Here is a 16813-nt window from a genome sequence, read left to right as displayed (position 1 = left end):
CACTAATGGCAGGGATGGAGGAGTCCACTTCATTATGGTGCTCACTGAGTAAATAAGTGTGATTGCACCAAAGGACCATCAATAGAAAAGACAATAGATTCATATGGCGTTGTCATTGACATTTGCAGTAAAATACTTAAATTAACATTTTCATCCGATTGTGATGCAACACTCTTTTTCTCCATATTCCTTTCTTCCTGATGAAAGCACATTTTATAATCCCCAACCCTGTCACCAGGAGGACCCCAAACAGAATACGCTCTTTAAAGTAGTCACTTTTAAACTGCATTCATTTTTTAAGACACTGTACACACCACACACACACTCACACACGCATAGCTGTATGTTGAACAGACAATGGCGTGGCTGCCATCCGTGGTGCCAGCCGGGGCACGGGTCCTGTGGCACAGCAGGTTGGCATGCCGGCTCATCGGGCCCTTGAGAAGGGCCCACCTCACGGCTGGTGCATTACCACGGGCAGTTGCTTCGTATTTACATCTCTGCATCTCATTTGAATCCATTGATTTTAAGAGAGGGGAGTCTCTCTACACCTCAAGGGTATTTCACTTGTTATTTCCTCATGAATGGAGCAGACAGCCGTATGGTCTTGCGGACACACACACATGCGTACCCACAAATACACACTCACAAGCACACACACTCACAAGCACACACACTCACAAACACACACACACACACACACAAACGCGAGCTTGCAGATGGCCGGAAAAGCAGGTTGACGCATGAGATTCTAAACAATGGTAATGACACATGGAAAGGCATTGAGGTACAGGGACACACTCATAACACTCATAAGGGCACACACAGACACACTCACAAGCGCACACACAGACACACTCATAAGGGCACACACAGACACACTCACAAGCGCACACACAGACACACTCACAAGGGCACACACAGACACACTCATAAGGGCACACACAGACACACTCATAAGGGCACACACAGACACACTCATAAGGGCACACACAGACACACTCACAAGCGCACACACAGACACACTCATAAGGGCACACACAGACACACTCACAAGCACACACACAGACACACTCACAAGGGCACACACAGACACACTCATAAGGGCACACACAGACACACTCACAAGCGCACACACAGACACACTCATAAGGGCACACACAGACACACTCATAAGGGCACACACAGACACACTAATAAGGGCACACACAGACACACTCACAAGCGCACACACAGAAACACTCATAAGGGCACACACAGACACACTCATAAGGGCACACACAGACACACTCATAAGGGCACACACAGACACACTCACAAGGGCACACACAGACACACTCACAAGGGCACACACAGACACACTCATAAGGGCACAAAGGGCACACTTATAAGGGCACACACACAGACACACTCATAAGGGCACACACAGACACACTCACAAGGGCACACACAGACACACTCACAAGGGCACACACAGACACACTCATAAGGGCACAAAGGGCACACTTATAAGGGCACACACACAGACACACTCATAAGGGCACACACAGACACACTTATAAGGGTACACACAGACACACTCACAGGGACACACACAGACACACTCACAGACACACACACAGACACTCATAAGGGCATACACAGACACACATAAGTGCACACACAGACACACTTAAAAGGGCACACACAGACACACTCCCAAGGGCACACACAGACACACTCCCAAGGGCACACACAGACACTCATAAGGGCACACACAGACACACTCATAAGGGCACACACAGACACACTCACAAGGGCACGCACAGACACACTCACAAGGGCACACGCAGACACACTCATAAGGGCACACTCATAAGGGCACACACAGACACACTCACAGGGGCACACACAGATACACTCACAAGGGCACACACAGACACACTCACAAGCGCACACACAGACACACTCATAAGGGCACACACAGACACACTCACAAGCGCACACACAGACACACTCACAAGGGCACACACAGACACACTCATAAGGGCACACACAGACACACTCATAAGGGCACACACAGACACACTCACAAGCACACACACAGACACACTCACAAGGGCACACAGACACACTCATAAGGGCACACACAGACACACTCACAAGGGCACACACAGACACACTCATAAGGGCACACACAGACACACTCATAAGGGCACACACAGACACACTCATAAGGGCACACACAGACACACTAATAAGGGCACACACAGACACACTCACAAGCGCACACACAGAAACACTCATAAGGGCACACACAGACACACTCATAAGGGCACACACATACACACTCATAAGGGCACACACAGACACACTCACAAGGGCACACACAGACACACTCACAAGGGCACACACAGACACACTCATAAGGGCACAAAGGGCACACTTATAAGGGCACACACACAGACACACTCATAAGGGCACACACAGACACACTTATAAGGGTACACACAGACACACTCACAAGGGCACACACAGACACACTCACAAGGGCACACTCATAAGGACACTCACAGGGACACACACAGACACACTCACAGACACACACACAGACACTCATAAGGGCATACACAGACACACATAAGTGCACACACAGACACACTTAAAAGGGCACACACAGACACACTCATAAGGGCACACACAGACACACTCCCAAGGGCACACACAGACACTCATAAGGGCACACACAGACACACTCATAAGGGCACACACAGACACACTCACAAGGGCACGCACAGACACACTCACAAGGGCACACGCAGACACACTCATAAGGGCACACTCATAAGGGCACACACAGACACACTCACAGGGGCACACACAGATACACTCACAAGGGCACACACAGACACACTCATAAGGGAACACACAGACACACTCATAAGGGCACACACAGACACACTCATAAGGGCACACACAGACACACTCATAAGGGCACACACAGACACACTCATAAGGGCACACACAGACACACTCATAAGGGCACACACAGACACACTCATAAGGGCACACACAGACACACTCACAAGCGCACACACAGACACACTCATAAGGCACACACAGACACACTCATAAGGGCACACACAGACACACTCATAAGGGCACACACAGACAGACTCATAAGGGCACACACAGACACACTCATAAGGGCACACACAGACACACTCACAAGCGCACACACAGACACACTCATAAGGGCACACACAGACACACTCATAAGGTTACACACAGACTCACTCATAAGGGCACACACAGACACACTTATAGGGGCACACACAGACAATCTCATAAGGGCACACACAGCAGCTCATTTGGGATATAGGCTTAGCCCTCTCATCTCGTCACACGTGATTGTACCCCCCAGCAAGCCAATAACCAACACGGCACGTCGCCACTCGCTGTGTTGGCAAAGTCATTTAGAGGACAGAGTGTAGTTCAGGGGCTTTGGCTCAGGCGTCAGCCAACTTCTGCCAGGTGTACCAGCAGGTCCTTGGACCAGGATGTAGTTGTAGCCCTGTATCTTAATTAAACACTAACGACCTGAGAATTTCTGATAGGGCACAAAGGGATAGTGCGAAAAAGTGATGGAGAAGGCGAGAAATGGACGGAGAGGGCAGCAAGGCCTCGTTGCTGGTCCCCCGTCTTCAGTGCATATGCTCGCTCACCGTGCACTTCCTGTGCAGTCTGCCGAGAACGTCAGTGATTCCCCGTGACAAAACGCATGCTGCTGCAACCCTGAGGTCACTTTTGTGCAAATATTTCTTAGCAAGCATAGTAGTAGTTGTAGTTCGAGCATCACTAGTAAGGATAAAGAGTAGTAGTTGGGTAGCATTGGTTTCGAGCATCACTAGTAAGGATAAAGAGTAGTAGTTGTGTAGAACGGGTTTCGAGCATCACTAGTAAGGATAAAGAGTAGTAGTTGGGTAGCATGGGTTTCGAGCATCACTCGATAAAGAGATCAAATGTCAGTCTAGTCTGGTGCAATATTGTTTGTTTTTTCCTTTGGCTAATTACAGCACACCCCTACTTGGCCTCAAATTGGCTGTGGTGTGGGGATCAATGGAAGTCTTCAGAATGAATGACTTGGCACCTGCTAGACTTCTATTCTTTAGAGAAGCCATGTGACAGGGTTTACACTGTCACATGGTCTGCTGGAATCAAGCTGCTTATCCTTTTAGAATATTTAGAATGTATAAACACATGCCTGTATACAGTTGCGTTGGCAACATAGCCATTTAATCCTCCCATGACTTGCCAAACGTGTCACATGCCACAACATGAAAGCAGGCCTTTTAAGAGCACTGTCATTATCAGCCTAATAGCCGTTTAATGCCTCGCGTTAAAATCATTTCCTGAAATTGCAGTGATTAGGCCATTTAAAGCAGCTTTATACATCTGTAGTTTTTCTCCTTTGGAAGAAGTGAGAACTCTCTCAACACAGAATAAGTGTTATAATGTTCTGTATTGAAGAATTTCCACTTTTTGATCGAAATCCAGCTTTTCTAGAAGACTGGTCTGTGGTTTGATGATATTGAGTTTCAGGAGCAATATACAGGTAACTGCCAAAATAAAGAACCTAATTGGGCTTTGGGCTCCCACCAGCTTCCAGAACAGCTTCAATATGCATCGATTCTAGAAGTGTCTGGAACTATATTGGTGGGATGCAACACCATTCTTCCACGAGAAATTCCATCATTTTTTGTTTTTCATTTTAAGGGGTGGATCAGCTTAATATTGCGGAACGATTGTTGCGTCCATCAATGTAATTGTCTGCATCATTTCCAATCCCCCATATATTTTTGGGGTAAATACAGTGGGGCAAAAAAGTATTTAGTCAGCCACCAATTGTGCAAGTTCTCCCACTTAAAAAGATGAGAGAGGCCTGTAATTTTCATCATAGGTACACTTCAACTATGACAGACAAAATGAGAAAAAAAATCCAGAAAATCACATTGTAGGATTTTTTATGAATTTATTTCCATATAATTTAAAAAGCAGGTCACTAGGTGTAGGCAAAACCATAATCAAATAGGTAAACTGTGATATGACTAAAGAGATAATCAGGGCTATTTTTCCACAAATAGACAGGTATTTTCCTTTCCATGGTAGCAAGATCTTATCTATTTTTGCTAACTTTCTATAAAAATTTATTGGAGTGAGATCAGTTCTTTCTTTTGGGATTTGTATACCGAGTATGCCCACATCTCCGTCAGACCATTTAATTGGTAAACTACAAAGTAATGTAAAATTGGCTTTTTTTAGTGATCCAATACGTATTATCATAATTTGGTTTTAATCCAGAGAGGATAGCAAAAGTATCTAGATCCTCTATGAGGCCGTGGAGAGATTCTAATTGTGGTTTTAAAAGAAACCATGAATCATCAGCGTACAATGACACCTTAGTTTTTAAGCCACGGATATCTAATCCCTTAATATTATTATTTTATCTAATTTTAATAGCTAACATTTCGGTGGCAATAAATAGATATGCCGATAGTGGACAACCTTGTTTTACTCCTCTAGACAGTTTAGAACTTTCTGAGATGTAGACATTATTTACTATTTTACACCTAGGGTTACAATACATAACTTTAACCCATTTTATAAGAGATTCCCCAACATTTAAATATTCTAAGCATTTATATGTAAACTCCAGACGTACTTTATCAAAAGCCTTTTCAAAATCATCTATGAAAACCAGGCCTGGTGTCCCCGATATTTCATAATATTCTATTGTTTCCAGTACTTGTCTTATATTATCTCCAATGTATCGTCCATGTAAAAAAACCTGTCTGATGAGGATGAATAATATCTGACAATACTTTTTAAATTCTATGCGCCAAGCATTTTGCTAGGATTTTTGCATCACAACACTGAAGTGTAAGAGGTCTCCAATTTTTTTAATGGACTGGATCTTTATACACTGCTCAAAAAAATAAAGGGAACACTTAAACAACACAATGTAACTCCAAGTCAATCACACTTCTGTGAAATCAAACTGTCCACTTGGGAGGCAAGACTGATTGACAATAAATTTCACATGCTGTTGTGCAAATGGAATAGACAACAGGTGGAAATTATAGGCAATTAGCAAGACACCCCCAATAAAGGAGTGGTTCTGCAGGTGGGGACCACAGACCACTTCTCAGTTCCTATGCTTCCTGGCTGATGTTTTGGTCACTTTTGAATGCTGGCGGTGCTTTCACTCTAGTGGTAGCATGAGACGGAGTCTACAACCCACACAAGTGGCTCAGGTAGTGCAGCTCATCCAGGATGGCACATCAATGCGAGCTGTGGCAAGAAGGTTTGCTGTGTCTGTCAGCGTAGTGTCCAGAGCATGGAGGTGCTACCAGGAGACAGGCCAGTACATCAGGAGACATGGAGGAGGCCGTAGTAGGGCAACAACCCAGCAGCAGGACCGCTACCTCCGCCTTTGTGCAAGGAGGAGCAGGAGGAGCACTTCCAGAGCCCTGCAAAATGACCTCCAGCAGGCCACAAACGTCTGCTCAAACGGTTAGAAACAGACTCCATGAGGGTGGTATGAGGGCCCGACGTCCACAGGTGGGGGTTGTGCTTACAGCTCAACACCGTGCAGGACATTTGGCATTTGCCAGAGAACACCATGATTGGCAAATTCTCCACTGGCGCCCTGTGCTCTTCACAGATGAAAGCAGGTTCACACGGGGCACATGTGAAAGACATGACAGAGTCTGGAGACGCCGTTCTGCTGCCTGCAACATCCTCCAGCATGACCGGTTTGGCGGTGGGTCAGTCATGGTGTGGGGTGGCATTTCTTTGGCCTTCACATGAGTCTTTCTGTACATATGTTAATTTTACATTATTATTAGGAAAAAATCCATACAATTAGTTTCAGTTAGTGGAGATAGAGGAGACTGAAACGAAAACATATTCTTCATGTACTTTACTTTCTCTTTCAAAATATCATTCTGTGCATCATTCATGACTCCATCATTTGTAACAAGTTTTAAAATATTGTTTATGGTACACACACAAACACGGGCCGTGTCCGAATACTCATACTTGTGTCTGAAATAGTAGGCCAAAGTGCTTCAAAAGCAAATGAGTAGTCTATCTATAGTAGTCTATCTATAGCTGGCTAGATCAACCAATAGAGGCCAAGTCTTTGTGTGCATGCATCCTCTAAAGATGGAGAGTGAGGGCTACAGGCGATGCTTTCCGGTTAATATGTGAAGCCGTAACTGATGGTGCATTGAAGACAACAACTCCCCCAAAAACTGGGAATTACAAGTCAGAAACTCGGGTGTCATCCTAGAGCTCTGACTTCAACCTGAAGATCACAAAGTCATGATTTTTCCCAGTGTGAGCTAATTTTGTTTTCGAATCCCCAGTTGTCTTGAACGTACCAAAAGTAATCGGCCATGGCATACTTCATTTTTACTATACAGTATGTCCTAAATAGTATGTAGTGCAATTAGTACACAACCTTCCCACAATAAATTGGGTGAATTTTGGCCCATTCCTCCTGACAGAGCTGGTGTAACTGAGTCAGGTTTGTAGGCCTCTTTGCTCGCTTTTTTTTTTTTTGTGGGCAGAACTTTTTCAGTTCTGCCCACAAATATTCTATAGGATTGAGGTCAGGGCTTTTTGATGGCCACTCTAATACCTTGACTTTGTTGTCCTTAAGCTATTTTGCCACAACTTTGGAAGTATGCTTGAGGTCATTGTCCATTTGGAAGACACATTTGCGACCAAGCCTTAACTTCCTTACTGATGTCTTGAGATGTTGCTTCAATATATCCACATCATTTTCCTCCCTCATGATATCATCAATTTTGTGAAGTGCACCAGTCCGTCCTGTAGCAAAGCACCCCCACAACATGATGCTGCCACTCCTGTGCTTCACGGTTGGGATGGTGTTCTCCAAAAAGTACGATCTTTGTCCCCCATGTGCAAATGCAAACCGTAGTCTGGCTTTTTTATGTTGGTTTTGGAGCAGTGGTTTCTTCCTTGCTGAGCGGCCTTTCAGGTTATGCCAATATAGGACTTGTTTTACTGTGAATACAGATACTTTTCTACCGGTTTGCTCCAGCATCTTCACACGGTGCTTTGCTGTTGTTCTGGGACTGATTTGCACTTTTCGCACCAAAGTACGTTCATCTCTAGGAGACAGAACGCATCTCCTACCTAAGAGGTATGAAAGCTGCGTGGTCCCATGGTGTTTACACTTGCATACTATTGTTTGTACAGATGAACGTATTACCTTCAGGGGTTTGGCTCCCACGGATGAACCAGACTTGTGGAGGTCTACAATTTTTTTTATGAGGTCTTGGCTGATTTCTTTTGATTTTCCCATGATGTCAAGCAAAGAGGCACTGAGTTTGAAGGTAGGCCTTGAAATACATCCACAGGTACACCTCCAATTGACTCAAATGATGTCCATTAGCCTATCAGAAGCTTCTAAAGCCATGATATAATTTTCGGGAATTTTCTAAGCTGTTTAAAGGCACAGTCAACTTAGTGTATGTCAACTTCTGACCCACTGAAATTGTGATACAGTGAATTACGAGTGACACACACACACACACACACACACACACACACACACACACACACACACACACACACACACACACACACACACACACACACACACACACACACACACACACACACACACACATACACACTCAGAGGCTGAGGGGGAGGGGGAGGGGGAAAAGAAACAACAACAACCAGGATCATTTTTTCCAACAAAATAGGGGAAGAAAAAACCTAAATGACACAACAGTGAGGCGAACAAGGTTGTTAGTGTCTGAGGGCTGAGGGGTTTGCGGCTGTGACCTCATGAAGCAGTACTCAGGGCTCCCACACTAATACGACACGACACACTAAACCCGCTCTATTTTTACTCCCCTCAAAACTCCAGCTTATCCGCCAGTTGCTGTTGCTTTTTTTACTTATTTGTTTTCATTCAACGTTAACGGTACGGGGCTTCAGGCATTTTAACCCCCCTCTGAAGCACACACTCATACACAGACACACACAACCAAGCCCCTGTGGGTGTAAGCCGCTGTACACTCTGTGCAGCTCTACCTCCATGTCATTGTAGGTTTACCTGACAGGTTGGCTGGTTTAGGGATGATGGTGTAAAGCTACTGGTTCCTTTCATGGTATATAATACACAGCCAACGGCACAGGGATTAACACAGGGGGAGAGGTGTCTCACCTTAATTCTTCCCTTGGCAGCAGAATAGCATACAAGTGACTCCAGAAAGGGACACAATGTCTTGTATAACTTGCCTAAATGTGTACATTTAATTAAAACAGAGAGGTTGGGCGAGGTTCAAAGTTATTGAAGTGATTAGAGTGGGGTAACTCAACGCATTCTATTAATCTGTGCTCTTCTATTCCAGCATATTTTACAGCCACATTATGATGGGGTCTATTACACTGCTATTACAATGTGTACAATGTAATTACCTGGAATCACACTTGTCTTTACAGCATGATAAAGTAGGGAGGAGATGCTTGTACAGCAGATACTTACAGATTCTCATTGTTGTTTTGTTTGTTTTAACTTGGTTTAGGGGTTTGGCCACTGGATAACAGAGCTCTTACTGTATCTGAACAAAGGAGGACATTGTTGAGGTCTCTGGGGGTACCAGGTAGATATTCTGACCCATATAACTCATTATGGACCTACAGGTTGAGTGGATACCATGTCAAAGGAAAAGATTACAGGTATTTGTAAGGTATTTTGACCTCTATACCACTAACCACATTCTTCTCTCTCTCTCTCTCTCTCTCTCTCTCTCTCTCTCTCTCTCTCTCTCTCTCTCTCTCTCTCTCTCCCCCACCTTTGTCTCCTCCCCCTTCTCGCAGCAGATACGGCAGCAAGAGACTACTACAAGGGCTACCCCATGGTGGACTACTCCCGCCATCACTCCTCGCCCCCCACCTTCCAGCCCATCGCCTTTCACAAGGACAAGCCCTTCCTGCCCCCTCCAGACATCCACGCCCCACTGGCCATAACCATCACCGCCGCCCAGCTCCCCAAGCCCAAGGTCTCCAAGACTAACACCCACCCGCTTACCTCCAGCTCGGCCTTCAAAGTCTGGGACCCTAGTAAGGGCCATGTCCAGCATCCAACGGCCTCCCACATCGGGCAGACACAGCTGCAGCATCCGCAGCATTCGCAGCATCCTCAGCATCAGCAGCATCAGCAGCATCCGCAACATCAACAACATCAACAACATCAACAGCAGTTACATCAACAGCAGTTACATCAACAGCCCAACAGCCGCCGGCAGGCCTACTCCAACAAGCGGCAGTTCAGCATTGAGACACTCCCGGAACTCTTCTCCCAGCCTCTGGGCTATGGACAGTCGCCCCACATGCACCCCAAAAACAAAGGGCTGCCCACCAACAGCAAGACAGAGGTCACAGTCTGAGCATGAACGTTTGGAGAGTAGGAAAGCAAGAAAAGAGTCTATAGGACTGGGAGTAAGGCCTGGGAGCGAGAGCTTTTTGTACGAATCAATGTCGTGTTGATGGCTGTGGGGAATGGACAGGGACAGGCAATCTTCTATTGCAGGTTTTCTTCGTTGTTGATAATGTAACACCCAAAAGGGAAGGTAATGATCACATGAAGTGACTCGCTCTCTCTAAACCTGGTTCTTTTAAATTCCCTCTCTGTCCCAGCGTCCTCCCTGTTTTGTTTTGGTCAATCTCCTCTTTGCTCCCCCTGGCACCACTACTCTACAAATCCCCCCCCTCCACACACACACACACACTTACACACTCTCCTACTGTTTGCAGCCTGTCAGAGTGGTACACATGGGTAAAGCACCCCCAGGACCCTGAACAACAGCAGTGACAATGCCATTGTCTTGTCAGCTCCCATCACTCTCCATCCAGAACAGAGTGAGATACCATTCTGGAAAATCTGTACCAGTGAGAGAGAGAGAGAGAGAGGGAGAGGGAGAGAGAGAAACAGCGGGAAAGGAGGTGCTTGTTTATTCATCCTGAAGCGTAAGGGATGAGGAACCAAGCCGGACAGAGGTTTGGTGCGGCAAGCACCTCCTGTTCGTCACCTGCTGGAGAAGAGCCCTGAAGCTTCAGGCCCCCTGGTCGTCAGAACTGGGGAATCTCACACAGTGGTTGTGTCTGGAGACTCCCTGGGGATCGTCAGTGTCCACGTCTCTCAGCGTTGTGTTGTTTGCTGTTGTCTTAATCGGTGACGCATGCATCGGAAAGGGCAAACAGCACAGGTATCAGCGAGGTCACCACATTCGTGTTGAATGGAACCGTCTGTGTTAGTGAAGCTTCAGCAGAGGCCCGATGCAAATCGCAAGGGACAATAGGCGCCTGCAAGACGGCAGGACAGGTCACCGTGTCTGTCCTGGGTAATATGGTGCCAAAGGCAATACAACACTGGGAAGTTGTAGTTGTGAAGTAAAGGTCATTGCTTTTTTATTTTATCTTAGCTTTGGCTTGCTGTTGAAGAATTTACCCAAACATGAATGCACGAAGGTCAGGAAGGAAGGAAAATCATACAGAGTATTTTATTAAAGTATGTCTTCCAGACTGGCAGCAATTCATGTGATGCATGCATATATTATTGTAATATTAAAATAGGCTTTAATATGATCATTTTGTTGAATGCAGTTGTATGGTTCATCTATATGTATAATGAGTCACTGTAAATGCAGCTGGGTTGAAGCTAGTGGCTAAACATAGACATTACAGTAAGTCATTCCCAACCACAGGGATTATTTCCAATAGTCAAGCTACAGGAGAGCAAGCAACTCCTCTTGGCTCGTTATCATTTTACACTTGACCGCAAGGTACAATATTTGCATGGAAATCTGATACGTCTAAGTTCACACAAGCGCCGTCCTTCACCGTACGTTTCAGTGGACTCTCCTGCAATTTAGCCCAAGCCTCAAGCTTAATTTATTATCATAAGTAAACAAGTTACGCCGCAGTGCATACCTACGCCCAGGGTATTCCAGACAGGTGGAACCGTATCAACGGATGGCAGCCAGTCAGTGTGTTTACTAGAGTCATTCACCATTTGCTGCTACTGTTGCTCCTCCCCACCAACCAGCTTCCAGCCTGTCCCTGAGCTCCACCAGACCCCCTTTCCTCTGCTCTTCCTTTCCCCAGTGGGCTTGACTTATGGTGGGAGCCTCCAGCATCCAACCCCTGCATGGTCTTCCAAGCTGTTCCCAGCCAGGGGACACCATGCCTCCTCATGGGGGGTGCAGCCATAACTAATGATACCCAATCGCCAGCATGGCAGGCCCTCACACACTCTCACACACTAGGCATGCATGGAGTGGAGCAGGGCTTTCACAGTGTTAAATGATTTGGAGATTCATTCGGCTGCTATTGTTGAGCCATTCTGTGTTATGGACAGACACCAAGTGGTTTCACTGTAGCCTATGCAGCATCATGATATGGAATATAGGACATTTGAATTGATTTAAACTACGTGCAGCCGATGGAGTCATTCGTGTTGGAATTGGAGACAATTATGGGTTAATGCTTATGTTACATTTCATTGGGGATTTGAATTATCTGTCCACGGTTCATACTTCAGGATTTCTAAAGCTGTTATGTAATCTACATAAGACCCACTTGGAGTTGTTGTTTTTATGATATGGTTGAATAAAAGTACATCAGAAATAGAGAAGTGTTGGGAAATGCACAGTACATGTATAAATATGCATCATGCACATCTGCACTCATAGCTGCCGTATGCAGCATGCACGGTACCCATTTAGCTTTCTCTAACTTCAATTCATAAAAGTGAGGCTGGGTTTTAGACACAATGATTCTTAGCTTAACAGCCCAGCCATATAAAGTATTCTATGGAGTCTCTCCTTTATCGTTCAGGATGCATTACTGGTTGTGAACAAGCAATGGATGTGTGCAAGTAACAAGCAATATGTTCTGTCTGCAAAGCAATAAGTACCCATCTATCTGCAAACCCTCTCTCTGGAGTCTGACTGGAGATTTTTCAGGCTCTTCTGAAAGTTATTTTGGACTATTTTCTCAGAAACCAGACCACAGAGCTTTTCACAGAGCTTATTTTAATTTTCTCTTCTCTCTCCTCGTGCGCTTCTCTGGCAGAGGAAGTTGTATCAGCGAATCAGAACTCTGAGAACCCTTTCCACTCAGAAAAAAAGCTTGATTAGCTCTCCATGACCTTTTACTATTGGACGGATTCAAATGTTATTTTACAGACACAATTCCAGCAAGGCCATACTAAGAAAACACAAACCTACAAGCAGTTATCAGGGCTGGCCTGCAAGAGTGGACACCTCTGAAACCTCAGCTGAGCTCTACAGGCTGCAGGCACTAGGATAGTTTTGCTAATGCTAGCTGAACGATGCTGACGTTGTGACACATGGATCCTTCAGGCTCCAGGGAGTCTCCATGAGGAGGGTGAGTCTCTGTGAGGCCTCAAGGACAAACACAGCCTGGGGCCAAGCTGACAGCTAGCGAGGCACCAGGATGTTGCCAGGCTAGCGCCTTGGCTTGCCTCCTATAGTAGAACGAAGCACTGTAATTGGCTGAGATTCCACCTTAATGTCCCTCTTCTTCCCATCCTAGTGCTGAGCGAATGTTGACCCGCAGGTATATCTGACTCACGGGAGACAAACACTGCTGACTGTTCTAAACAGTGACACCCTACTTGAGTATAATTTACCCGGTGAAGGGCCTTTTTGGCCCACAGGTATGCCAGAGTCTTTTTGCCGCAGGCCTCTGTACAGTGAATCCTACACCAATACTGTCACTGTAAGCCCGATGGTTTTGGATTGCCTCAGTCTGTGTTGGACAGTCAAAAGTGAATTAAAGCTGTCGAAGGCTTGCTGGCCCAAAGTTTTGCCTCAGTTTCTCAACACTGGACGAGGAGCAGGACAGAGCAGCCATGTATATTTCACAGTCGTCCATTCTGTGGTTGTAGGTGCTGGACCAAAATAATTCTTATCAGGAGAAATTGAGTACACGTAACTGATAGCACACAGTGGGAATGTCAGACTGTGGACCATCAGCTTAGTGTGCATACTCAATCTCTATGATTACACTGTATATACGGCACCCTAAAAGAGCTGAATGACTGTTCTTTGTAAAACTTCCTTAAACGCAACTATTCTACAACAGGTTATCTGAATGCAACCTGGTAGACATACTTGGGTTTCATCCGTAGCAATATATTGTGTATGATTTGTTTTGTACTGTATTTGGATTGGAAGTTCTTTCAAAAAAAGCAGCGTTTGACTGACGAGAGATGAAGTGCTTTCAGATTCAAAACTGGCCACGCACAGAAAACGTCCTGTGTTTGAAGCTTGTGCTTTTTCGGATACTATGTATGGTACATACACTCATGTATTCATGTCAAAAAATGCATTGTATTCAAGTGCTTTTGGCAACACATTAGTTAACAATGACGATTGAAGATTTGTGATTCCTGTGCAACTTATATCTGCAAATCATGTGTTGTTCCATACTTTTGGTAGTCGACTACCTTTGATTGTTACGTACTTGTGTATATATATTGTACCACTTGTCTTCTGTAAAAATGGTTAAATACTTGTTTTATATAAGGGCTTTTTATAGACTTAAACAAGAAAAACATCTTTCTCTCGTTTTGCGTTGAGTGGAGAGCTACCAGTGTTTGGGTACCCAGATTGCGGTGTCCAAATGAATTTGTTCTGACATCTCCGATTTGGCTGAATCTGTTTCTTTGGGTTGTTAGCTGGCAGAAGCGTTTCAAACCCCTGGTGTATGTGAAGTTATCTGACAACATGCGAGGCTAAGGAGGGGAGGCCTACTCCTCATTCTATCAGCTAAAAGTCCCCCCTTCCCCCTACTCCACTCTGTAAAGCAGGGCAAATACTGGTACTCTTTTTAATCTTAACCTTACGAGGGGGCCCAGTATCAGCAAGATTTCTTTACCATTAAGCCGCCATACCCACCTCTTCCCCAGCACCATGAAACAGTATCCGTGGGTGCGTAAACTCTAAGACAACAAGGAAGAAACCATAGGGAGGATTTTAATTGACGTCCTTAACCAAGCATCTATCAATTACCTTTGCAATGCCTGTAGACTTGGTCAATAAACTAGCCCAATTATAAATGTAAAATTTGATTGTTTTAAATGAAATTGTCATCTAATTTGATTTATATTGAAGGTCCATGGCTTTTAAATGAATGCAAAAATTGGTTTGGACACCTCTTAATATGCCCAGGCTGTCTAGATAGAATGGCGATACAAGGTAATTAAGGTGCTGGAACATTGCATGTTTTGACCAGAAATTATATTAATTTAGCTGACGGGCCTGTACTAATTATACTGCCCTGACATCTAAAAATAATCCTCGTTGTTGCAGGTGTTCTTATGTTCTCTGTTTACATGTGGTTTTGATTATGCAGTTCTTTATTCATAGTTAAAGGCCACGAGAAATGGAGCTAAAAATGTATATTTAATGTCTAGAAAAATGTGTAGGCCTACATGATGTGAATACATGTGTACACACAAACACACACTGACACAGTAAATACAATTCCAGAAGAACAGGCAAGACAAATGAAAAGCATATTTTATGTTAATTTGGAGGCTATCATTCACATTGTATAAGGAAGACAGGCACTGTCAACAGAAGAAAAAAAATTGAAGTCCAACCCTTTGGTCTGCTGGGCATGTTCTCCATGAGTTCAGCATTTATCTGGGCATCCCTTTCTCCTAGTGCCCTGCATTTGTTTTGTTCTGCCACCCCATCCCAAACGGAGACCCAGGCCAGCTGTCACTGATGTTTCACTTCATTTATATGTCTCCAGGGTCTGGACTGACTCCATCAGAGACAGCAAAGAGCCAAACGCCACAAACCACATCCCTCTCTTGCTCTCTCTCACATCCTCCCACTCCAGTAGTGGACAACCTGAGGCAATGTCCTGAATTAGGAATGTTAAATGTTCAGGTTAAAAGACTCTGAAATACATAGCAGCACACTCCTTTTATAGAGCGTTAATATAACTGCACTAAAGGTTTACAGGCATTTGGGCAGCAGATCAGTTGATAGGAGTGTTCCAATGAGCTCCTTCCACAAAGACAGAGGACATTGATATGAGGGGAATTAAAAACCCCTCCAACCCAACCTTAACACTTCAGTCCTGTGCAGATTCAATCGGTCTCATAAAGACACCCTCATAGCCTCAATAGGGTCCTTTCATTCCCTAGCTGTTTATTTACATTTTAAAAGAGGTTATCATTGAGGATGATGATGACAACAATGATGAAGATTGTTTCCATTTTTACAGCACTAATTACAATAATTTTTGAGGAAGAGTCAAGGTCAAAGTTATTGTCTGGCTTTTTAACCATCTCTTTTCAGAGGAAACCTTACTAAGTGTTCTTTGTATGAACTTGATAAAAAATTAAAATGGTCAGAGAAACCTTGTGTCTTGGCATGTTTGTGTGAGTGTCTGTCAGACAGGGAGTAAAAAAAGAGAGAAAAAGGCTTTCTTATAGTTATTCCTAAACCAATACTGTGGTATAGTCCAAACGGTACAAAGTACATTTCTGCTTCCTGTTCTCAATAAGTTTCGCTATCAGCTGACATGGTGTAGACCAACCTGGTCTCGGAGCATTTCATATTATTCTGTATGTTAATCCGAGACACTCCATTTAGTATAATCATACAACACATTTCGTATGGTATGTATTAATTTGTGGATGTCCATCCATTTCATATGAAATGTTACAAATTACAATATGTTCCGA

At 44.6% G+C, this 16813-nt stretch overlaps 1 protein-coding gene across 2 annotated transcripts in view; it reads left to right on the top strand.

The window, feature by feature from the left end:
* Positions 1–16485, top strand: part of LOC110486406 (protein shisa-9) — a 78361-nt gene extending 61876 nt beyond the window's left edge. Inside the window, exons 4-5 of one of the 2 annotated variants that reach the window (XM_021557985.3) lie at positions 9609–9686; positions 9904–16485. In XM_021557985.3, coding sequence (XP_021413660.2) covers positions 9609–9686; positions 9904–10472 — 647 coding nt within the window. In that variant the 3' untranslated portion in view covers positions 10473–16485. The remainder of the gene's footprint in view (positions 1–9608; positions 9687–9903) is intronic. The other variant, XM_021557986.3, reaches the window with a different exon arrangement.
* The last annotated feature ends 328 nt before the right edge of the window (positions 16486–16813 follow it).

This window comes from Oncorhynchus mykiss, chromosome 13, assembly GCF_057628025.1.
Source record: "Oncorhynchus mykiss isolate SJ-2025 chromosome 13, ASM5762802v1, whole genome shotgun sequence".
NCBI classification, from domain to species: domain Eukaryota; kingdom Metazoa; phylum Chordata; class Actinopteri; order Salmoniformes; family Salmonidae; genus Oncorhynchus; species Oncorhynchus mykiss.
The sequence above is the reverse complement of the archived record's forward strand: the minus strand, read 5'-3'. Positions and strand labels throughout refer to the sequence as shown.